The sequence below is a fragment of the Pan paniscus genome, chromosome 3 (assembly GCF_029289425.2).
Source record: "Pan paniscus chromosome 3, NHGRI_mPanPan1-v2.0_pri, whole genome shotgun sequence".
Lineage (NCBI taxonomy): Eukaryota > Metazoa > Chordata > Mammalia > Primates > Hominidae > Pan > Pan paniscus.
Genome location: NC_073252.2, coordinates 97,976,487 through 98,002,887, shown reverse-complemented (window position 1 = coordinate 98,002,887; position 26,401 = coordinate 97,976,487). Strand labels below are relative to the sequence as shown.

At 34.2% G+C, this 26,401-nt stretch overlaps 1 protein-coding gene across 2 annotated transcripts in view; it reads left to right on the top strand.

Annotated features, from left to right (window-relative positions):
- Positions 1 to 21,821, top strand: part of DNAJB14 (DnaJ heat shock protein family (Hsp40) member B14) — a 47,246-nt gene extending 25,425 nt beyond the window's left edge. For both annotated transcript variants that reach the window (XM_008955329.5, XM_003829937.5), the window contains 5 exons: positions 12,471 to 12,656; positions 14,756 to 14,850; positions 15,658 to 15,767; positions 17,466 to 17,638; positions 20,211 to 21,821. In XM_008955329.5, the coding sequence (XP_008953577.1) occupies positions 12,471 to 12,656; positions 14,756 to 14,850; positions 15,658 to 15,767; positions 17,466 to 17,638; positions 20,211 to 20,335 (689 nt within the window). In that variant the 3' untranslated portion in view covers positions 20,336 to 21,821. The remainder of the gene's footprint in view (positions 1 to 12,470; positions 12,657 to 14,755; positions 14,851 to 15,657; positions 15,768 to 17,465; positions 17,639 to 20,210) is intronic.
- The last annotated feature ends 4,580 nt before the right edge of the window (positions 21,822 to 26,401 follow it).

Here is a 26,401-nt window from a genome sequence, read left to right as displayed (position 1 = left end):
TGGTACATTTCAGAGTTTAGTGCTCTGCTTTGCAAAACTGGAAACTTAATACTTACCAACATGCCGGGAAGTGATTTATATCTGAGGAGAGGATACATTGTTCAATACACAAAGAGATTACTTGTAAATCAGAATGCCAGTTTATTAGTCCCAAAGAGGATCAGAATAGGGAATTGGCTGATGAGCCCATTTTTCACTGAGTGGAAACTGCATAGAAAACTCAAGTTGTAATCCACACACGCTGGGCGAGTAACAGTAGTTAATTAGAAAATATTACAGATGGCATCATCACACAGAAATGGCAGGTTTCATTCATTTAGCACACAGGATCTTCTCATTATCTTCTGTATCATCTTATTTTATTTTTAACCAATCAGTCTGTTTTTGGAATACTAAGCCATTTATCTCTGAGCAAAGACAATACTATTGTCTTTTTTATAAAAGCTAAAGTATGGATTGATTGCTCTGTTATTACTAAAACACTTTTTACAGAAAATGGAAACTACTTGCTTTCATTTCCTTCAAGAATAGAAAAAGAAGAGGTAATTAGTAATTAAATGAAGAGATGTTTCATTTGTGTGTTTTGTAAAGCTTTAAAAATAAAAAAGATTGCTCTCAAGGAGAATGGACTAAATGAACTCATATGTTCATATAGCTGTTTTGTCCTTCCATTTAGGATTATATGTTTCCCAAGAGGGGAATATTTTATTTACATGTAAAGTGACTTGCAAAATACATGTAAACATATTTTAAAAAAATATTTTAATGAAATAAGTCCCTTTCCTTTTTTCTGATGTAGATGTCTTCAAAACATACCCATCTACATTATCTTCGAAGATTCCCAAGTATTTCAGAGACTATTTGAATAATACCTGTGTCTATTGACATACACATGAATGTAATAATGGGGCATGGATTAGTTGTTTATGTGTTTGCTTGACAAGTAGTAGTGGAATGGGAGTTGTTGCTTGTATTAGTTCTGGTAGTTCAATATGAACATCTAGAGTATATCTCTAAGAACAAAGAGTTTAATTCTGCCATTTGGGCTAGTTCTTGTAGAGAAATACAGTGAGAGAATCTGAGATATCCTCTTCCCCAAATAATTTGTAATTCATAAGAGGGAAATAAACCTTACACAGAACTTTTGTGATATAGTAATGCCTCACATTTAACAAACATAGTTTTTCATTCCCATTTTTAAATTTAATGCTTATTTAAAAATCTCATCAAATAGTTAAGAGACCAGTGTCATTCTTATTTCAAAAATAAAAAAATTGAGACTCAGATTTACCCAGGATCTCACAGAAGACCAACTATATTTAAATACCAAAACAGACTACAGAAGTCCAAAGAAAAGTTAGAAAGATGAAGACTCATTGTGAGCAGAGTAATTGGGAAAGCCTTCATAATAGTTAGAATTAAGGTTAAAATTAAGAGTTTTCTCAAGAGTTAGCATGATTTCTATGGTTAGAGAAGAGAGGGGTTGGCAAAACCTTGGCAGCGAAAATGAGGTGGGTGATCTAAAATTCCATGAGGACTTCCACTTTCAGGAAGATAGGACAGATATACTTTTCCCCATTTCTCCCAATGAGTACAACTGAAAACCCCAAACATTAATATATAAAATAAAGAAAACAAACATAGGAAGACTCTGAAAGATGGAGAGAAAAAAGGCAGACCAACTAGGTAGGGACCTCAGGATTCAAAGAACAACATATTAGTTAGTTGCTTAGGTTTTTGTTTGTTTGTTTGTTTGTTTTTTAAGATGGAGTCTTGCTCTGTCACCCAGGCTGGAATGCAGTGGCGCAGTCTCAGCTCACCGCAACCTCTGCCTCTCGGGTTCAAGCAATTTTCTGCCTCAGCCTTCCAAGTAGCTGGGATTACAGGCGCCTGCCACCAATCCCAGTTAATTATTTTGTATTTTTAGTAGAGATGGGGTTTCACCATCTTGGCCAGGCTGGTCTTGAACTCCTGACCTCGTGATCCACCTACCTCAGCCTCCCAAAGTGCTGGGATTACCAGTGTGAGCCACCATGCCTGGCCTAGGTATTTTTTTACCCCATATATATCCCAGATTAGGTGCTGGAGGAGTAGGCAACCCCAAAACACCAATACATATAGACAGAAAAGCCCCAAGAAAAGCCTGCCTTATCTAGCCAAATGATCAGGAAAGGGATAGCCTAGAAAGACAGAAAAACAGTAGCCACTCTACTGCAAACACCACAGGAAAAATTGTGGCCCCACCCTGACCCACACTAGCAAAGTCTGAGTAGAGAGCCTATACTACCACCCCCTCTGTGCTGTAATGAGATGCTACCACCCTCTCTATGCTGTAATGAGATGCTCTAAGCTCCCTGCTGGGATGGTAACAGAGAAGGTTAACTAGATAGCTTAGACTTTCATTTATGCTGGGTAGTAAGAAAGGCTTCCCTCATGATGTCAGTGGAGATCATGTGGACTTTCACCTCCACCTGGCAATAAAAGGGTGCTCATTCTCCCTGCTGGGGTAGTATCATAGGTAGCCTAATGCACAGTCAGGACTTCAGTCACCACCCACAGGTAACAAAGTCATTTCCTTATGATATCAGGGAAGTTAAATGGAGAACAGTAATGAAGTATCTCTTCTCCTCCTAGCCAGGGAGACGTAAGTGGAGGCCTGATGTTCCCATAAGGGAACTTACGTATCTATCCAATGGGACCCCTCCCCTTGAGTGTCTTCAGAGGCCAAGGGAAAAACCCTGGACTCCCACTCCCACTTAGGAACAATGAGATGGTATTCCCCCTTCTCTGCCAAAGTGGAGTCAGAGGAATACAATAAAAACAAAATATGTAAATAAGATCCAGACTCTCATAAGATAATTACGAAGTTTCAGTTGAAAATTACTTGTCAGTCTAAGAACCAGGAATATCTCAAACTCTATAAATGATCATATAAATGTTTCAATGAGTCGTCATATAAATGTTTCAATGAGCAACTACAAATAAGCTTAAAAGAATCTCTGCAAAGCAATAGAAAGTCTGAGCAAAGCTATTAAAAGTATAAAGAACAAAATAGAAATTTTACAACTCAAAAATAAAAACTATCAATGACTAGAATAAACAGCAGAATGGACAGATGGAGGAAATAATTGGTGAGCTAGAAAATAGAAAAATAGATGTTTTCCAATTTGAACATAGAAAATAAGCTAAGATGAAAAAGGACATAGCCTCAGAGGCAGGTAGGACTATAGCAAAAGATCTAATATTTAGGTGATTGGTATCCTAGAAGAAAGGGAGAAAGAGGGCAGAGCTGAAAAGGTACTCAGAAAATTAAAGGTTGAAAACTTCCCAAATTTGGCAAAAGATAGAAGCCTATAGATTCCAGTTGAATGAACCCCAAACTGATAAACCCAAAGAAAGCCACACCAAGACACATCGTTGTCAAACTTTTGAAAACTAAAGACAAAGGCTTGAAAACAGCAAAAGAGAAATGACGCCTTACCTATAGGGGGAAAAGCAATTTAAATGACAGCAAATTTCACATAAGAAACCACAGAGGCCAGAAAGAAGTGGCACATTTTTCAAGTGCTGAAGGAAAACGACTGTCAACCTAGAATCCTATACTCAGCAAAAATATCTTTCAGGAATGAAGGGGAAATCAAGGCATTTTTCAGATGAAGGAAAAATGGGAAAATTTGTCAAGAGCAAATACAAGCTAAGAGAATAGCTAAAGGAAGTTCTTTAAACAAAAGGACACAATAAAGGAAAGAATCTTGAAATATCAAGAGGAGAGAAAGAACATGGTACTCTGGTATTATTTGTGGTGCCCCAAAGTTCATATGTTGAAACCTAGTCACAAATGTGATGGTATTAGGAGGTGAGGCCTTTGGGAGGTCGGATTCTACCTTGTGAAGACACAGCTAGAAGGAACCATTTGTGAACCAGAAAGCAGGCCCTCACCAGACACTGAGTCTGCCAGTGTCTTGATCTAAGCCTTAGCCTCTGTAGCTGTGAGAAATAGATTTGGTTATAAACTATGCAGTTTATGATATTTTGTTATAGTAGTCCGAATGGACTAAGATACATGGTAAGCAAAAATATGGTTAAATACAATATACTTTTGCTTCTCGAGTTTCTAAATTATGTTTGATATTTGAAGCAAAAATTATAACATTGTCTGATCAGGTTTTAGATGTATGTAAAGAAAATATATAAGGCAATTTTTTGTTTGTTTGTTTGTTTGTTTGAGACGTAGTCTCTCTGTCACCCAGGCTGGAGTGCAGTGGTGCAATCTCTGCTCACTGCAACCTCCGCCTCCCAGGTTCAAGCGATTTTCCTGCCTCAGCCTCCCGAGTAGCTGGGATTACAGGCACGTGCCACCACACCCAGCTAATTTTTTTGTATTTTTAGTAGAGACAGGGTTTCACCATGTTGGCCAGGATGGTCTCTATCTCTCGATTGCATGATCCATCCACCTCAGCCTCCCAAAGTGCTGGGATTACAGGCTTGAGCCACCACGCCTGGCTGGCAATTATGTTTTAAATGGAGGAAGATAAAGGGAAGTAAAGGGAGGTAAGGATTCTGTACTTAATTCAGACTAACAAAATGATGACACCAGAGGGTTATAAATTATGTATATATTATGTATATATAATACATATAAATTATGTATATATAATGTATATATAATACCTAGAGCAACTGCTAAAAAGTTATACAAAGATATATACTCAGAACACACTGTTGATAAGTCAAAATGGAATTCTAAAAAATGTTCAAGAAACTAACTCACAGGATGTCAGGAAAAAGAAAACAGGAATGAAAGAACAGAAAATAAAAAATAAAATGGCAGGCTTAAACCCTAACTTATCAGTAATTACATTACATGTAAGTGACCTGTCTATGCCAATTAAAAGTCTTTTGGCATAATGCATTTTAAAAGCATGTTTTCACTAGGTGAAGTGGCTCATGCCTATATATTCCTAGCACTTTGGGAGGCGAAGGTGGGAGGATCACTTGAGCCCATGGGTTCAAGATCAACCTAGCCAACAGTGAGACCCCCATCTCTATAAAAAATTAAAAAATTAGCTGGATGTGGTAGCACGTGTCTGTTATCCCAGCTACTTGGGAGGCTGAGGTGGGAGAATCACTTGAGCCTGGGGGGTTGAGGCTGCAGTGACCTGTGATTGTGCCACTGCACTCCAGCTGGGGTAACAGAGCGAGACCTTGTTTCAAAAACAAAACATGATTTTGCTGTATGTTGTCTACAAGAAAATTATTTGATAACACTATATCCAGAATAAAAATAAGATTGAAAAAATATATCATGTAAATATTAATCAAAAGAAAACAGGAGTTGCTATATTAATATTAGAGCAAGTAGGCTTTAGAGTAAAAAAATTACCAAAGAACATTATGAACACATACATGATAAAAGGGTCAGTCCTTTAAGACATAAATGTATATGCACCGAAAGACAGCTGCAAAATATGTAAAGCAAAAACTAATAGAACTGGAGGAAGAAATAGACAAAGTCACAATTATAGTTGGAGACTCTGACACCTCTCTCTCAATAATTGATAGAACAATTAGACAGAAAATCAACAAGAATATAGAAGAACTAAACACCACCATCACTCAACAAGATCTAATCAACATTTATACAACATACCGCTCAACAACAGTAGACTACAAATTCTTTTCAAGTGCCCACAGAACACACAGCAAGATAGACCATATCCTGATTCATAAGATAAACCTCCACTAATTTAAAATATTGAAATCATACAAGTATGTTCACTAACCACAGTGGAATCAAAGTGGAAATCAGTTACACAAAGGTAATAGGAAAACGTCCAGTCCTTGGAAACTGAACAACATATTTCTAAGTATCCATGGGTCAAACAGGAAATATCAAAGCAAATTTGAAAAAACATATTCATCTAACTTGGCCAGGCACAGTGGCTCACGCCTGTGATCCCAGCACTTTGGGAGGCCGAGGCAGGTGGATCACAAGGTCAGGAATTTGAGACCATCCTGGCTAACACGGTGAAACCCTGTCTCTACTAAAAATACAAAAAAGTAGCCGGGCGTGGTGGCGGGCGCCTGTGGTCCCAGCTACTCGGGAGGCTGAGGCAGGAGAATGGCATGAACCTGGGAGGCGGAGCTCGCAGTGAACTAACTAAAAATGAAAATACAACAATTAAAATTTGAGAAGACCAGCTAAAGGAATGCTGAGAGGAAACTTGTAACATGAAATGCATATGTTAGAAAAGAAGAACAGCCTCAAATCAGTTATCTATGCTTCTACCTTACAAATCTAGAAAAAGAATAGCAAAATAAACTCAAAGCAAGCAAAAGAAATTATAAGAGTAGAAATCAGTACAATTGAAAAGAGTAACAATAGTGAATATCAATGAAACAGAGCTGGTTCTCTGAAAAAAATCAATAAAATTGAAAGACTGACCAAAAAAAGAAGACAGAAATGACCATTGTCAGAAATGGTGTCAGAGACAAGGATATCACTGCAGACATCAAACGGATAATAAGAGAGTACTATGAACAATTCCTTATACATAAGTTTACAAGTTAGATGAGATGGGCCAGTTAGTTGAAAAATACAAATCACAACTCAGTCTGACATAGATAACGTGAATAGCCCTGTAGAAATTGCTGTGGTTTGGGTATATTGAAATTTTTTAATTTTAATTTTAATTTTTTATTTTATATATATATTTTTATTATACTTTAAGTTCTAGGGTACATGTGCACAACGTGCAGGTTTGTTACATATGTATACATGTGCCGTGTTGGTGTGCTGCATCCGTTAACTCGTCATTTACATTAGGTATTTCTCCTAATGCTATCCCTCGCCACTCCCCCCACCCCACAACAGGCCCCAGTGTGTGATGTTCCCCTTCCTGCGTCCAAGTGTTCTCATTGTTCAATTCCCACCTATGAGTAAGAACATGCAGTGTTTGGTTTTTTGTCCTTGCGATAGTTTGCTGAGAATGATGGTTTCCAGCCTCATCCATGTCCCTAGAAAGGACATGAACTCATCATTTTTATGGCTGCATAGTATTCCATGATGTATATGTGCCACATTTTCTTAATGCAGTCTATCATTGTTGGACATTTGGGTTGGTTCAGTATATTGAAATTTGATCCTCAATGTGGCAGTGTTGGGAGGTGTAGCCTAGTGGGAAGTGTTTGTGTTATGGGGGCAGATCCCTCATGAATGTCTTGCTGCTGTTCTCACAGTAGTAAGTTCTTGCTCTCTTGAGGCTAGATTAGTTCTTGAAGGAATTGATTATTTCCCGAGTGAGTGGGTTGTTATAAAGCCAGGACACCCCTCAGGTTTTCCCCTCTTTGCACCTGTCTGCTTCCCCTTTGATTTTCTCCACCATGTTATGCAGCACAAAAGCCCTCACCAGAAGCCAAGGCTATGCCCACAAACTTTTCAGCCTATAGAACCATAAGCTAGTCTCAGGTATTTTTCTATAGCAACACAAAATGGACTAAGACAGAACTGTTCAGTGAATTAAAGTTGTAATTATGAAATTCCCAAAAAAGAAATACCCAGGCTCAGATGCTCTTATTGAAGAAGTCTACCAAACTTTTTAAGGAAGAATTAAAACTAATTCTACATAATCTCTTCCAGAAAATAGAAGAGGAAGAGACATTTTCCAGTTAATGTTAAGAAATGTTTTACCTTGCTTATATCAAAACCAAAGACATTACAGAAAAAAAAAAAAAAAAAAACTACAGACCAGTATACTTTGTGGGATAAACCCAAATGTCCTTAACAAAATATCAGAATTTTGCAGTATATAAAAAGAATTATATACGCCAAACAATAGAAGTTTATTTCAAGGTAGCAAAGTCAATTCACTATTTGAAGATCAATAAGTGTAATCCACCACATTAATTAAAGAAAAAAAATCCCATGATTATATTAATCAGTGGAATAAAAGCATTTGATACATTTCACCACCCATTCATGATAAAAACTGTCAGAAAAATAGCAATAGAAGGGACCTGCCTCAACTTGATAAAGAGCAACTACAGAACTCCTGTAAGCTAACATTAAATGGTGAAAGACTGAATGCTTTTCCCCTATGATCAAGAATAAAGCAAGAATATCTCTTTACCACTCATATTCAACAAAGTGCAGGAAGTAGTAATCACTGTGTTAAAGAGAGAAAAAGGAAATAAAAGGCATACAGACTGGAAAAGAAGAGCTAAAACTGTTGTTATGTGCAAATGACATGATTATCTACGTAGAAATCCAAGGAATCTACAGAAAAAACTATGACTACAAAGCAAATCCCTTAAGATTGCAGGACACAATATAAATCTACAAAAAATTAATTGCATTTCTATTTACTAGCAGTGAACATTTAGACACTAAAATTAATAATACATTAGCATTTACAATCATACATACAAAAAAAACTTAGGTGTAAGTTTAATAAAACTTTTATCACATTTATATACTGAAAGCTATACAATATTGATTAAAGAAATCAGAAAATAGCTAAATAAATGGACTGAAATATCATGTTCATGGATGGGAAGATTCAACATAGTAAAGATGTCAAGTCGGCTGGGCACGGTGACTCACACCTGTAATCCCAGCACTTTGGGAGGCTGAGGTGGGCAGATCACCTGAGATCGGGAGTTTTAGACCAGCCTGACCAACATGGAGAAACCCCATCTCTACTAAAAGTACAACATTAGCGAGGCGTGGTGGCGCATTCCTGTAATCCTAGTTACTCAGGAGGCTGAGGTAGGAGAATCACTTGAACCTGGGAGGTGGAGGTTGCAATGAGCCGAGATCGCGCCATTGCGCTCCAGCCAGGACAACAAGAGCAAAACTCTGTCTTAAAAAAAAAAAAAAAGTCAAGTCATCACAGATTGATATACAGATTTAACACAATTCCTGTCAAAATCCTAGCAGGATTTGTTTTGTAGATAGAAACAAGTTTTATTCTAAAATTCATATGAGGGGAATAAAGAACCTGAATATTTAAAAACATTTATTTCTGTTAAAAGAATGTAGTTGGAGTAATCAGTGTTCCTGATTTCAGGATTTACTGTATAGATAAACAGTAAACAAAACTGCGTGGTAATGGCAGAGAGATATACACATAGATCAATAGAACGGGATAGGAAACCCAGAAATAGACTGATACCAATATAGCCAACTGTTTTTTGACAAAGATGCAAAAGCAGTTCGATGGAGGAAAGATAGCCTTTTCAACAGTTGGTTTTGAGGCAATTGGACACCCATAGGCCAAAAAATTAACCCTGACGAAAAGTATCATCCCTTATACACAAAATGAACTCAAAATAGATCATGAATGTAAATATAAAACATAACACTTAATCAACAATAATGCGAGTCAATCTTTAGGATCTAGGGTGAGGCAATGATTTTTTAAGACTTAATCCCAAAAGCACAGTACATAAAAGGAAAAGTTGTTAAGTTGGACTTTAAGATTTTTTAAGTTTGCTCTGCCTTATTACGAGGATGAAAAGAAGCTCCAGGATGGAAAAAAAGATTTGCCAGGCACGTATTTGACAAAGGACAGGTATCTTGAATATATTAAATATAAAGAACTCCAAACACTCAAAAGTAAAATAACAGACAGTCCAATTAGAATGGGCAAAAAAATGAAGAGGCATTCCATTGAAGATGATATACAGAGGGCAAATAAGTACAGTGAAAGATTTTCTCTGTCATTCATTAGTCATTAGAGAAATGCAAAGTAAAACCAAAATGGGATATCACTACACATTTATCAGAATGGCTAGAGTGAAAAATAATGACAATACCAAATGCTGGTATGGATGCAGGGAATGGATCACTCATACATTGTTAATGGGATACATAATGACACAGCCGTTCTGTACAACAGTTGGGCAGTTTCTCAAAAATCTGTGCAGCTACTATACAACCCAGCAATGCACTCTTGGGGATTTATTCCAGAGGAATGAAGATTTATGTTTACACCTAATCCTGTACATGAATATATATAGCAATTTTATTTGTAATAGCCAAAAACTAGAAAAAAACTAGATGTTATTCAGTGGTAAATGGTTAAACAGTGGTACATCCTTAACCATGGACTACTACTCACTAATAAAAAGAAATGAACTGTTGGCATATATGACAACCTGGATCTCCAGAGTATTATGATTTACAAAGCCAATCCCAAAAGGTTTCATTCCATTTATATATCATATAATATCCCATTTATATACTGTGTTATTTCATTAATATAATATTCTTGAAATGACAAAACTGTCAAAATGGAGAATAGATGAATGGTTGTCAGGGGTTGGGAAGGGAAGGAGGAGGAGTTGGATGTGGTTATGAAAGAGCAACATGAGAGTGGTGTTAGAAATGTTCTATATCCTGACTATATCAGTGTCAATATCCTGTTTGTGATATTGTAAGATAATTTTGCAAAATATTACTATTGGGAAAAATTAGGGGAAAGGTACAGTGGATCTGTGTATTAAAAGTTTAAAGAAAAATAAATGAAGTGGAAGGTACCTTTTGGTGAAATAAGTGACAATGAGGTAGAAATGCGTTTTGTAAAACTTATGAATACCAAAATAAATTTAGGATATAATTATTTAGATAATAAGGAACTGCAAAAAAATCTTGATTATATGGGTATAGCACAAAGTAAATGAATAGAAATTTACTCTGGCCACAATATATAAATTGTCTTATGTGTACAATTATAGATTATGACAGTATTTCTCAAATACCGTCTAAAATATCTTAATGTTTAGAAATTATTTTTTCTAAAAAAGGAAGCCTTAAAATAGAATTGGGTTGCCTATATATTAATAGTTTTAAAGTATTAAAACTATTAAAGTAGCATTATTGCATTACATGGGATAGCCCTTTTAGTTTATAGATGTTAAATCCTAAAATTGATATTGTTACTAAAAATACAATTTTCGCAGAGATTGATAGATATGCTTCTTTTTTTAGGTATGAGTTAATACCTTGGTGTTGTTTGTAAGTACATTGTTTGGATCTTTGATTATACTTTCCCTTTGAAATAACTCATAAATGATGGCCACATTTCTGAGTCACAGATTCTTTGAGAATCTGAAGAAAGTATCTCCTCAGATAGATGGATCATTCACCTAATTTTTCATTCAGCAGGGTATACTCACCATTTGAAAGCAATCTCTGAATCCCAGTTTTAAGAAGCTCGATTAGAAGAAAATATCCAGAGTATTGTATATAATTAATTTCAATGTAATGTGTAATCATCCAAAAACAACTACCTAATGAGCATCTGTTTGCTTGTACAGTACCTATGGCAGCCACCACATGGGATCCAAAAACTATTTTTAAAATATTCTGTATTGCAAGAGGCTTACAATCTAGTTTAAGAAGCAAGATGTATTTATGAAGTGATTAACTATTAGAAGTGTCAGAGTACGAATAGGATAGTTCTTAGTTTTAGATTCAAAGCATTACAACTTGTAAATTGGTAAATTTGTAAATTTTAACAATTTTCTGGATTAGTTTCAGGTAGTCTTTTTTTTCAGCATGACATTAGTTTTTATGTGGGGCAGACTTTTATAATATAAAAACTTTGCTTACCTACTTTTACTCATTTCTTTTTCAGAGATTGGAAATGCTTATGCTGTTTTAAGTAAATTCTGGTAACCAGTGTAACATTACCTTTTTTGGATTTGGGACTGTGAGATGGGAAAGAGAATTCTTTTTTATAAATAAATGTTGTGAAGGTAGCAAAGTGAAATAGAAAAACTGAGGACTGTCTGTATTTATTTAAAAACTAATTCAGACTTTATGCTGGACCTTGGGGATATTGCCATGAAAACATAAACACAGTCCCTGTCTTTATGGAGTTTACTGTTTTAGGGGATAAATTGTTTGGGATAATAGAATGAAAAAATAGCTCATTCAGGCTCCAGGGTGCAAAAAAAGATTTTTGGTATGGGCTGCATAAAGAGAGTGTATTTATTGTGCTAAGAATAATTTGACTTTGCATGAGTTATTTAACCTTCTTGAATTTCAGGGCCCTCATTTGTAAAGTGAGGATAATAATGGACAATGTAATAAGGTATTGGGTGCAGAGCCTGGCAGTTCTTAGGTACTCAATAAATGATAGCTACTGCTATTGTTATTGGTTTAAACCACTTGAAGAATGGCTTAAGAGGCAGGATTTTAGGAGATGGAGCACAATATTAAAAAAGGAAGATGGATATTCCTTTGTTTTCAAGGCAGTAGAGAGACTTGTCTGGTATAAAAAGTTGTGTTGAGAGACAATATATGTAATTGCAAACAATGTATATCTTTAAAAGAACTTATTTTTAACAATTTTCTGGATTAGTTTTAGGTAGTCTTTTTTTCAGCATGACGTTAGTTTTTATGTGGGGCAGCCTTTTATAATATAAAAACTTTGCTTACCAACTTTTACTCATTACTTTTTCAGAGATTGGAAATGCTTATGCTGTTTTAAGTAATCCAGAAAAGCGAAAACAGTATGACCTCACGGGCAATGAAGAACAAGCATGTAACCACCAAAACAATGGCAGATTTAATTTCCATAGAGGTTGTGAAGCTGATATAACTCCAGAAGACTTGTTTAATATATTTTTTGGGGGTGGATTTCCTTCAGGTATTTTAATGTAATTATAGATAGTATATTTTATGAAGCTACATAGTCTTACCTCCAGTTAACGTTATTTAGAGATGTATCTACCTTTTCCCCTACATTTCTTGTAGTGTTACGATCCTGTGATGGTTTTTCATGAAAGCAGGAGAAAAATATTAGGGTTATTACTTTTATAATAGCCTGCCTTTTTCCTAGAACATATTTTAATTTAAAAAAATGAAGAGTACAGATATTCTGTATTTTATATAAAGCTGAAAGGGAATGTAAGCAGGAAATGTAATGGCAATGTCTTAGGTAAGTACTATTACAATTATGAATGGTTTTCTTTACTTAAACCTGGATGACTATTTGACATTGCTTCCCTAGAGATCTTTGTAAATATTTTATCAATAACATTATAGTTGGCTAATTTGGATATATGTAGAGGTACTCATCTCTATTTCCATTTAAACAGTAGAAAATCTGATTCATAGGTTATATACAAAGTAAGTGGATTTTTAAGTTTACATTAAAATAGAAATAGCTAACTTTAACTAGACTATCAAAGTGAAATATTGTAGTGATACTAAGATTTTATAGTACCAACATAAATAGTATTAAACTCCACTTACATTTACAGTAAGTGGTCACTTAACATAAGGTTTTTGGAAACTGTGACTGTAAGTGAAACAATGTTCTGTATAACAACTAATTTTAACGCAGGCTAATTGATATAAACAACAGTTAAATTGCTAAGGCATATAGTACATCATGTTTACTTGAAGTTGCAGTTTCCAAGGACCTCTTGATGACGTTAAGTGAGGACTTACTGTACTGTGAGTTGTTATTGTGGAAATCTATTTTCCTTGAATGTAGCTCCTCTAAGGTACTTAAAATTATAGCTTTAGTCTTGTTTACAAAATTTACTTCAGGTGCTGAAGTAAATCCCATTCAACATTAAGAGAATCTTCATGAATGTAGCAGTATAATTGGACCTGGTGGCCCTCTCTGAATATTATTGAGAAAGGTTGTGGTCATTTCTTTCTATTTTTTAATAGAGACATGGTCTTGCTCTGTTGCCCAGGCTGGAGTACACTGGGGCAATCATAGCTCAGTGCAGCCTCAAAATCCTAGGCTCTACCAATCCTCCCATCTCAGCCTCCCAAGTTGCTGGTACTACTGACATGTACCACATGTCTGGCTAATTTTTTTAAAACTTTTTTGTAGAGACAGGGTCTTGCTATGTTGTTCAGGCTGGTCTTGAACTCCCAGCCTCAAGCAATCCTCCCACCTTAGCCTCCCAAATCCTGTGCTGGGATTACAGAGGTGAGCCACCATGCCTGGCAAGGTTGTGGTCATTGATAGGACGTTTTGGAAAGCATCCTTGAAGGAAAGAGGATATATAAATGCAAATTAATGACTGAAAATATAACCTGTGTTTTGACATGTTAGAATACATAATTACAGAAAAATTATTAAAACTAGTAATTTTGACTGGAAGTATACTAGGAACAATCAGAAATCTTTCAGGCAGTAGTAAATTTTCTTCTGATACTTGATTTGCAGTTATTTTGCTAGTTATAACATAGTTTGTCAATGGTAGCCATTTCTGATTGGTCATCTTATATGAAAACAACTTGAATGTTTATCAGCAAGAGAGTGTTTGAATAAATTCTGGTCCATCTATACCAAGATATATTATAGGGCTATTTTTAAAAAATGAATTTGAATACTATCTTTTGATTTCTAGAGATGTTTATGATTCATTGATAAATGCAAAAAGCAAAGTTTCAAAGTAATAATCCAACATTTATAAAAACAACTAATCACAACTAATCATAAACAAAAGAGGTTTATAAAAACCTCTATGTGTGTAGAGAAACTCTTAGTCAAGTTTTCATAAAGAAGGAACTTCTACCTGTAACGGAAGCAGATTGGGAAGAATCATTCCTATTTCTGTCCACCCTTCACTTACAAGAGGAGAGGGCAATAAGTATTTACTACTGAAAATACACATGCATTATTTTAGCAATTTTTTAAAATTAAAGAAAAATGTGAAAGAAAATGTATTTTTTCTGATCATAATTGCTCTCCCTAATTTAACCTTGCTTTTAATTTTTTAGGTAGTGTACATTCTTTTTCAAATGGAAGAGCTGGTTATAGCCAACAACATCAGCATCGACATAGTGGACATGAAAGAGAAGAGGAAAGAGGAGATGTACGTTTATGACTAGAAATCACAAAATGGCAAATTTCAGCTCAGGAAAAGCAATTAGAGTTGTCTGAAAAGAGGGCAAGTAGTTGTAGGAAATAATGTGTTTTCTCTTACTAGAGGTGTTTGGTAGAGACTAGAAAATCCTTAGGGACATTGTAGGAATAGGAAGAGAGGTCAGCCAGGGGTGGTTGGATAGTATGACCCCTTTAGATTTGTTATTCTATGATTCTAATGAAGGTACACCTGCACTATGCATGTTGTGAAGGTAACTTGTTATTGTTGGCCCTGAAGAATTTAGAGTACTGAAAAACTTGAATTGGAGGTAACTTTCCTTGTTCTAATGCAGTTATACCTAATTGCCTATAGCAATTTAATTACATGAAGTGGAAAGGTAAATGGAAAGAGCACTAGACTAGAAATTAAAAGGCCTGGCCCCCAGCTTTGCCACTCATCAGCTCCCATCTTCTACCCTCAAATCCAAGGTAAAAAATGGTTTTACAGCCTGCAGCATATTGATAGCGTCTCTGTGTGTTGGGGGGAGGGAGTCGGGAGAGAGAAAGAGAAAGAAATGAAGACTTCCTCATCTATAAAATGAAATCAAATTTTATCAGTGTTTTTCAAATCAGAATCTCCTGGTGATATGCCTGGATAATTATATTTAAGAATCACCCTATTGGCATGGTTACGCAGATTTGAAAGCACTGAACTAGATCTCAAATGCGCTTTCTGCCTCAAAATGTATGACAACTGTTGTATTATTAACAACTACAGTTATATTACAATTTGTTATTCTTTGATCATTTTTTATAGGGAGGTTTTTCTGTGTTTATCCAGCTGATGCCCATAATTGTATTGATCCTCGTGTCATTATTAAGCCAGTTGATGGTCTCTAATCCTCCTTATTCCTTATATCCCAGATCGTAAGTAGCCAAGTGAAGTTTTACAAAAAATGAATTGTTGCCATTTCTGACCTAGCTTCCTTTAAAGAGCTTGTGCTCTTTTAAACTTTTAAGTGCCAAATCTGTTACTGCAAGTGTACCAGATTTTAAATTTCTATCTAATTTTTTAAAATAGTTACTTTGAGTAATAAATTTGTCTTATGTTGTTAATTTACATTTCTATTCTTCCACTGTGGATAAGGACAGAAATGCTATATTTGAACTTGATAACAATTTAATGTGGTAGGTAATGTGTTGACATTAAAGGCAAAAAATACTCTAAAGGACAAAATTAAAGACAGAGCAATGATTGATGTTACATAGATTTATATCATTAAGGGGAAAATGACTTTACTCTTCATTTTGCAAAATATCAATTAAATAAAAGCAAATATTACTTTTTTATGATGTATTTTTTTCACCATATACTTTATGTGTAAGAGGTCAGGACATAAAGGAAATTTAATACAGCATGCAATCTAGACAACTTTAATACAGTGAACATAAAGGAAACTATAACATCATATTGGCTGTTATAGCAGCATGAATAAATAAAAAGCATATAAAGAAAAAATAATAAAAATCAGTGATTTTACAGTATTAAAATCACATTGGTCTAAAAATAACAATTACCTTATTTCTTCCAAATAAGATTTTTATTAACAAAAAATTGAGATAACTTTATAAAAACACAGTATATTTAAAAGTGTGGTTACTTTTTGTGACATGAAATCATGGTTTTAGGCAATTTGAGATAACGTAAATAAATTACAAGTTGATTTTTGTAATTTATAATACAAATAAGATTTTTATTAACAAAAAATTGAGATACTTTACAAAAGCATAGTATATTTAAAAATGTGGTTACTTTTTGTGACATGAAATCATGGTTTTAGGCAATTTGAGAGAATGTAAATAAATTACAAGTTGAGTATTTCTTATCCAAAATGCTTGGGACCAGCAGTGTTTTGGATTTTGGGATTTTGGATTTTTTCAGATTTCGTAATATTTGCATATATTTTATGAGATGTCTTGAGGATGGTACCCAAGTCTAAAAATGAAATTTATGTTTTATATATACCCTATTCACACAGCCTGAAGGTAATTTTATACAATATTTTTAGTCACTTTGTACATGAAACAAAGTTTGTATACATTGAACTATCAGAAAGCAAAGGTATCACTATCTCAGCCACCCATGTGGACAACCTGTGGTTGTTTGGCATCATTCCTGACTCTGAATTTATATGCTACTGATAAGCAATAATTTTCTTACTCTAATTCACATATAAGTATTTAACAGTGAAAAAATAATATGTTCAGGTTTAAATAACCACCAGCATATTAGCATCACCAGAATACCCGTGTCAGCTGTTAAACAATAGCAACGACAAACAACTACAGGCTTTTAGTTTCCACCTATGATGCTGTGTTTTGATTAAAAGGTGACCCATCACATGAGGTCAGCTTTGGAATTTTTCACTTGTGCCATCTTGTCGATGCTCAGAAAGTCTTAGATTTTAGAGCATTTCGGATTTCAGAGTTTCGGATTAGGGATGCTCAACCTGTATTACCAATATTAACTTTTCAATGATTTTTAATTGTTTTTGTTTGCTTGGTTTATAGCAGCATATTGGAATGTCCAATTTTAATTAAAATAATGATGCATCTCTTTTACAGTGGAACTGGGCAAACTATTAAAATGCAAACAGAAAACTTGGGTGTTGTTTATTACGTCAACAAGGACTTCAAAAATGAATATAAAGGAATGTTATTACAAAAGGTAGAAAAGAGTGTGGAGGAAGATTATGTGACTAATATTCGAAATAACTGCTGGAAAGAAAGACAACAAAGTAAGTTTGTCATGTGTTTAACATTTTAAAACTTATTCGCAGTCTTTGGAACTGATTAATGTAGATTTCCCTATTCAAGGAATGTTCTGGAATTCCCTGGCACATAATTGGAGCACAGTACTTAAATGAGATCATGTGTTTTATATACATGTGGCCTAACATCGGAATTGACACATAGTAAGGACTTAATAAATGGTACTTGTCTATTGTTATCAATAAATATTTGGTTGAATAAGTAATACCAAATTTTATTGTATTGATAATATCCATCATAAGACACATCATTCTTTTATGTACCACCAAGAAACAAAAAATATCCTGGCAGATAAACTATGTCATCAATTTTAAGATGCATACTGTTTTCAGAGTTAAGTTTGAAACTCTATTAATTTAGCTTTTGTATTTAGAATTTAATGTACAATGAGTTTTGTTGACATTTCTTTTTTCTTTACTTTGTACACAGAGAGACTCTTCAGAACACTTCATTTGCTTAGGCTTTTCCAGCCTCAGTTTTCTTAATTTAAGGAACAGTTCCATCTATAAAGATTGATATAAGAATCTGCTGAGATGTTGCATGTGAATTGAGTGTTGTGGTTCTTGTTTTCGTGACCATTGTTATGAATAATAATGTAGACCATATAGTGTAGTGTTAGGAGAACTGACTTTGGAATTAAACTGAGTAAAGTTGAATCCTAGCTCTGAAATTTTTAGCTGACGAATTGTAACCTCTATGAGTTTCATGTGTAAAATGGGTGATGATGAGTGGGAGGAGGAAATAATAGCTATCATTTATATAATGCCTATTGTTTCAGTCACTGTCCCAAGCACGTTGTAAGTATTAACTCATTTAATCTTCACAACAACCCTGTGAGATTATACTTATTTTACACATGAAGAAACTGAAGCAAAGAGAGATTACTAACTTGCCCAAGGTCATAGAGGTCGTTTGTGATTCAAAACCAGACAATTTGTCTCTAGAATCCAGGCCCTGTGCTCCAACGTCTTCTCAGAAATAACCAACTTTATGGGGTTTGTTGTGAAAATTAAATCAGGCAATAAAAGTACTTCACACATAGTGAATGCTCAGAAAATGTCAGCAATTATCATCATCTCCCCCTTGCTAGGGAAAAGTTGATAAAATGTAACTTCTAAGAGAGTCCTTAACCTCTCTGGTCTTGGTTTTCTCCTCTATTTAGTGGCAGTTAGAGATGTGACCTCTTTGACTTCTAACTCAATGAGTTTGTGAAATCAGTCTGTCCTCAGTGTGGAGAAGCTTACATTAGACTAGTGATTTTTATGTTTTCAGCTGGGAGTGAGTTGCCACCCTTCCCCCACCCCACCCATCCCTAGAGATGTTTGGTAATGTCTGGAGATACTTTTGTGTGTCATCATGGGATGGGAATGGAAAGGGATTGCTACTAGCATCTAGCGGGTTAAGGTCAGGGATGCTGCTAAACATCCTACAATGCACAGACCCCCCACAACAAAAAAATTATCCAGCCCAAGCAGTACTTGAAATAATGGAAAGAATATTAGGCTAGGCATTGGAGAGTTGGACTGGAATCTAGACTCTGCCATTCGTTAGCAGTGAACTTTGGTTTATCTAAGTCTCAAATTTGTTCTTTGGGAAGAGTCATCTGTAAATAGATATAAGCGCATTATGTGTAAATAAAAGGCATAGGATAATATTGATTGAGTTGTTAATCCTAGTCCAGTTGATTTAGTAAAGATTATTTCTGGAGATCTTTACAAATGGAATACTCTCTTAACTGTGAGTATATCTTGAATGTGATCTTGACTGATCCATATAAACCAGATGTCTTCTACTTTGGCCATTGTGTTCCAGAAAGTAACTGATTTCTTTTTCTGTTACATCTTCTTTAAGTGCTCCTAGTCTTTACAGGTATTAATAAACAGTGAAATGACTGAGAGTAACAGGAAAAAACAAGAAATACTCCTTGAAGAATTTTGATTTGTAGTCTGTATATCATTAGTAGCTGTGCTGTCCCACACACTGAAGGAAGCCTCAGAAGTACTTATTTGCTGAATAGCAATATTACGATCGTATAACAAGCATTTTTTTAATCTGTGTTCCTTCAGTAATATTATATGTATTTTTTAATTTAAGTAAACTCAGAACAAGATTTTAAATTTTTTATTAAATACTTAAGTCTTGGGATAATCTGAAATCTTAACAGAAGGCCACAGTGAAACAACCACTGGCAGTATTGAAAAGCATATAATATTTTTAGGAAAAGAGTCCAAGATGATGCTTCAGAGGAATAGTTTTTAAACCACTGGGGAACAGGAGTAGAGAGAAAGGATTCCAACGTGAGTTGACAGGATTCTATCCTTATTTATTTTCTGTGTTTGTTTTACCTGCTAGACTTCAAATAAAGTTTTCATTAAAATTTTTTTCCTACTAAAATGGCTTTTAGGAATTGTACTTTGATTTTTTTTAAGTCAGTTAATCAAAATATATCGAAGGGCTCCTGTAAAGCATCACTTGAGCTTAAGCAACTAGGTGACAAAAATTGTATTCAATTAGCAAAATATTTTTCTTTATTAACAGAAACAGATATGCAGTATGCAGCAAAAGTATACCGTGATGATCGACTCCGAAGGAAGGCAGATGCCTTGAGCATGGACAACTGTAAAGAATTAGAGCGGCTTACCAGTCTTTATAAAGGAGGATGAACTGGAATTTTTATTTATACCTTTTAGCGTACTCTTTATTTTTTCTGTAAGTAAGTTTGGTTTCATCATGAGGGATGAAGGAAAAGATTTGATACTGAAAACTAAACTGAATAGTTGGTTCCTGAAATCTTGGACTGTTTATGACCTACTGGCTCCTTTAAATAGTAACTGAAAACTAAAATGGAATATTTTAGTTAACGCTTCTACAAGTATTTTCATTTTAAAAGCTTACATGATTCCTAACTAAAGTGTCATGAGAAAGGATTATCACACCTGTAGCAATTTCCAGTTTTAGTGATTCTCCATTTTTTCCCTTGTCATGTAAATATTTATGGAATGATCATTTTGTGTACATACAGGTTACTGCTTTTTTATTTAAATTCTTTTAGTGTTTAGCTCCATGAGACACTTCAGTTTAAATTGATGGAATAAATGTTATATGACACATTTACATTTTCCTTATCAAGGTGTCAAATATGTGGACTTTAAACAATGAAACTTTTTCAAAAAGAAAAAACAAAAACTTTAACTTTGTGTAAAATCTTATAGTATTATCAGCTTAGAGGGAATTGATATTTTTAATATTGCCGTTATATTCCAAAATATATATTGAGATAAATGAACTGGTGTAGAATATCAGTTTGCTATTTAGTTTTATGAATTACTATACATATACATGCATAGAAATGAAATGCTATACTGATAGATTTTAAAGAAAATATGAGGAAATGGCTATAAATATTAAACTAAAAGGGTCTTCAACAGTAAAGTGCAGTTATGTCATTTAAAATTCCAATACTTTAAAGGCCACCAAATTTTGAAGTATATGTCCTTGAAGGGCTGCTAAAATTTATGAAGAGGACTCACATTTTCCCCCATAGAAATTTGCAGTTTCTTGGTGATCATTTAAGCAGGATCCAAAGAAGTTCCTCTACAAATAAGTAATAAGAAAAATGAGTACTAAAATACAGCTTTGTGCCTTTTAACCCTATGCCAACTCCTAAACATATAAGTAGATTACAGTATACTTATCTGATCAGAGCTTGATCTGTTTGGCCACATGCAAGTGTGAGCAGAAATAGAGCAGCACGTAGAATAGTAACTTAAAGCAAGTCATCCTTTAAAAATTCTGAGCTAAAATCTATTTACCATTGAGTAACTGAATTAATCCCATAGGAATAAGCTCCTTGTAAGTAAATCCATGATATGAATTAGAAAAAAAAAACAGCTGGAAATTGAAGTTTTTGATGCCTGTATACTGGATATGAAACTATTTGCTTTCTAGTCTTCTGTGTTTAGCAGTTGTAATATTTTAATGATTTTGCTTCATACTCGGTTAATGGAACATAAACATATCTTTGATACTTCTTTGTGAGTGAGAGAATGCTAGATAGGGTGGCTTTGTTCTTTGTTTAAGTTTTTTTTCCTGAATGTAGTTAATTTATGGCATCTGTTGAATAAAACTGCTAAAATGACCTCTTAAAAATGTTCTGTTGTATCCCCTTTTCCAGGTGAATCAATAGAAATGCCTGATTGAATTAGCAGGTTAAACTAAACAACATACTGTCATAGGAAAACTGGAGAGCTTAACCAACTTGCTCTTAGAAATGTTACCTTAAAAAAAAAAAAGCAGTGCTTAAGAGAAAATACAATTTTAATTATTTTGTTGAGCCTGCAGAGTAAGTTTTTAAAAAAATAAGTTCATAGCATTTTAATTAACTTTGAAAGTTCATATGCATCAGAAAATTTATGAAAACTTGAATGAAAAAAATTTCATCTATTTATTTTTCTAATTTTAATGGCAAATTTACACTATTATGGCTGATAATTCTGTGAACTTACCTTCTTGTTGACTGATTCTTTTTCCCTTAATCCCAGCTTTAAGGAGATAGGTGAAGTTATTGTACAAAGTTAAGTGATACCATAAAGTGTATATTATAAAGTCATACATGGCTTTTGGACAGTATTATATTTCAGTTGCAGTGCTGCATTCCATTAAATTTCATAAAATGCTAGGGAAAATGTGTTTGATAAAATTTTCTGCAGTGAGAAATGACAGACTGAGTGCCTGACAATTTAAGCCACATATGAAGTATGCAAGTAAAGATTCAGTCCTTAATGTCATCTATATCATGGTATAAAAGCTCAACAAGTATCTTATAATTTGGAGTTAACTTTATAAAGTAAGAAGAGTTTAGATATCTTGATAAAAGATTTTCATGTTTGCTGCTTTTTTTATAATAAAAATCCCAACACTTTGCCATCTTATGTTTAGCTACATGAACTTCGCAATTTCATCGGCTCATTCTAATGACCACCTAAAAGTCCTCAATCTTTGAATATTGCTTTATTAGCTCCTCTAACTGGTATTCTAACAGTTTAGCAGCACTTATATTTATTAATGCTTTACATTTTTACCCCTTTTTACGTAAACACAAATACACCCATGCATATACACACAAACATTATTGTCCTTGTGAGGGTTTGGGGGAAATGAAAAATAGTACCTTTCTCCTCTTCTTTTGATTCCTTAGTTCCCAAATAGACTGGTGCTAGTCATTTAGTCATCTGTAAATTTCGAAATGTAGTTTGATTAAATGTGAACTGAATTCTCAGCAATGAAAAATGTCAAGTTGAATTCATCTAATAAGTGAAAATAATATATTTTGTAAATAGATTACATTTGAATGCCTAAATAAGTATTTGTTTCATAATCATTACATGCTTGTTTATGATTTACAAAGATTTGGTAGAGAAAAGTACAGTCCTTAAGGCATATATATGCCAATGCATTAAACTACTCAGCTTTTGTGTCAGCTCAGGTGTTCATAGGAACAGGAATGTGGAATACCAGCTTTTTACTTTAATTATATTTTTATGCTGAATTTTTCTTCCAGTTAAACCTTTAATTACACTAGTATGTAAAGTAGTTACTGAGAAAAATAAGTTTTTGATTTCCCTTCTGTTGATCTGTAACATTTTTAAATGAAGCTATTTAACACATATGACATGCTAATGTTACTTAATGGATTCCTATGTATTTCATTACAAAAAAGTCTCCCACCTGTGTTAAGACAGCTAAATATTTCTTGATGTTGGCTTGAGGACCAAGTGAGCCATCTTGCCAGTTAAGCAAGTTTTATGTCAGAGGACCAAATTGTTAAGAGGAGAATTTGTACATTTGTTGAGCTTCCCCATGTGAAGCTTGGGTTCAGTACTATCCTATTACGATCCATCTTCATAATGAGTGAAGCAAACTGAAAGGGAATTCATAATCTTTTTTCTTATCTGAACAGAAAAACTAATGAAAATCAACAATAAATCTTTATTTTAATTTTCATTCAACAGCTGAAAAACCATGTCTGTTGACCACATTGGACCATTGCCTAGTTAAAATCCATAAAATTCCCTATAAACCAATGAAAAGAAACTTGTCTGGCAATAATTTCCAACATTTTAAATTCTAATTTTTAGTTACAAAGAAAAAGGATAGAATGAGGCTTTTCAAGGAATTCTTGCTCATCCCTTCAATTATTTGGCAGGTAAAACAGTCCTAGAATTCAGCTTCCTTTTTGGTTTTATTACTATTAAATAGATACTTTCATATAAATGGAAACACTTTTCCTCAAAACATTAATTCAAAACATACTCCTTATATTAAGGATTATAGCACCATATTTTTTGTAAATTCCCTATGTGTAACTTTTTCCTGTTGGTATGTGATATTTTTCATTTAATATGACTATCTGCTGGTGTTGGGGCCAATAGATTTGTGAATATTCTGTGGATGTGTCTATGTATAGGTGTGTATATATATATATATATATATTTTTTTTTTTTTTTTCCAGCTAATACCTCAAATGTGTGATTGTTTAATATATACCACACTATGTTTGCACAGAGCAGGGCTTCCATTAGCAGTGGATATTTTTATTTCTAACTTTGAAAATCAGTCAACACAATTTCATTGGTGTGAATTATTTGTTGCTCTTTTTCATATTTTAATGGAGAGATTCCTATTATAAGGCCCATGCTTCAAACATAATTATATCTTTCTATATCCAGCCGTCTGGAAATACATAGGGGTAAGAAGTATTTCTTGAAATGTCCTTGTTTAGTAAGTTAGTAAAAACTGGGATGACTAGTTGCCAAGATGTCTTGTAACTGCATAGCAGATGACACCTGGCATGGCAAGTCTCATTCACTTCAGCACAACACTCTGTACATTTCAGTCTGATATTCTACTTTGCCATTTAAGGACACCATTAAAATCATAGAGATTTTCAGTGACATTGGAGTATTGTAATTATTACTTTCAAAAAATTATTTTTAATAGGATGATTAAACCAATGAGAAGAAACACACATAAATGATATTTTGCAGTTTATCTGTATTAAGAAATGCTTCTTGCCAATTTCTAGTTTTAGTTTTTGGATTGCTACATAAGACTTTCTTTCCATTTACTTTATGTGTTTTTAAAAGCTGCAGGTAATTTTTAAGGTTTGATGGAATTATAATGGAAGCCTTGTATAAGTTAAATGAAATTGGTAAAGGAGAGCTTACTTTGTCTATAATGCATTCAGGATTAAAAATTAGATTTTAAAATGAAATGTCTGATTTGTAAAATATTTAATGTTATATCAGACTTACATAAAATTTTCTGTGAGAACTCAAATGCATTTGATTTTTAATGAATGTTCTGAATGAAATATGAATTTTTGTCTTTCAGTCTCTGTAGTTTATCTCAATATATTAATAAAAAGGTCTGTTCTCACTGTAAAATGTTTGTTTTTATCATGTTTTGTACTCTTAATATGGCCACTCTTTCATTCATTCAACTATTCAACAAGTATGTCAATGCTTGCTATATCCCAGGCAGTGAGCTGGGTGCTGGGAATTAATCACTGAATAAGAAAGACAAAAACCTTAAAGAGTTTACATCTAGCAAAGAAAATAAATATCAAGTAAATAATTATAATTATGATAAATTCTACAAAGAAAATTACAGGGTACAATGAAAGCATTTATCTAGAAGACCTAAACTATTCAGTGAGGGTCAGGGAAGGCTTCTCTGAGAGTGAGTTTAAGCTGAAATGCAAAAGATGAGATTAGTAGGATTAAGGTATGCTAGAGAAATATCTCAGGCAGAATGTGCTAAGTTGGTAAAGTGATAAAAATCTTTATGGAAGTGAAAACAAACTTGTATGATCATAGCATAAGGAATCCAGGGTAGGTGAGAGAATTAAGATAGGGGCCAGATCCCCATAAGAATGATATATAAACCATGATGCTGATATTGAACTTTATCCTAAGTCAATAAACTTGATGTTCAAGGAAGGAGTTAAATGATGTGATTTGGGTCTTTAGAACATCATTTTTGTTGCTGTGTGGAGACTGGAGGGCAAAAGAGAATGTAAGAAGAATAGGAGGTTGTTGTCAAAAGAGAGATGATCATGGCTTGGAGTAGGGTAGGAATATAGATAGGTGAATAGTTTTCAAAGATAGGAGGTAGAATCAACACAACTCTGATTAGATTTGTGACATATGGAAGCAGCAATTGAAAACCAGGCTAAAGTCTTCTGAAAATTTGGCTATGAAAGGGAGTAGAGGAAAAACAGGGTGGTAGCTGAAAGAGGATGCGATTTCTAAGGAAGCTTTTCTTTTGAGGATCTCGCTCTGTCACACAAGCTGGAGTTCAGTGGGGCGATCACCACTCGATGCAGCCTCAAACCCTGGGCTCAAGGGATCCTCCTGCCTCAGCCTCCCGAGTACCTGGTGCACGCCACGTTCGGATAATTCTTTATTATTATTATTATTTGTAGAGATGGGGTCCTATCTTGCCAGGCTGGTGTGGAACTCCTGGGCTCAAAGGATCGTCCCGCCTCGGACTCACAAAGTGCTGCGACTACAGGCGTCAGCCACCGCACCCGGAAAGCCTTTTATTTTTTTCAATTATTTATTACATGAGACCTTACTAATTTTTAAAAATTCTGATGTAAAAGGGAACATAGAAGGTGCCCGTAATCAGTGTCTGCATGTTAAAAGTAGACGCTTGAAGTGCTCCAG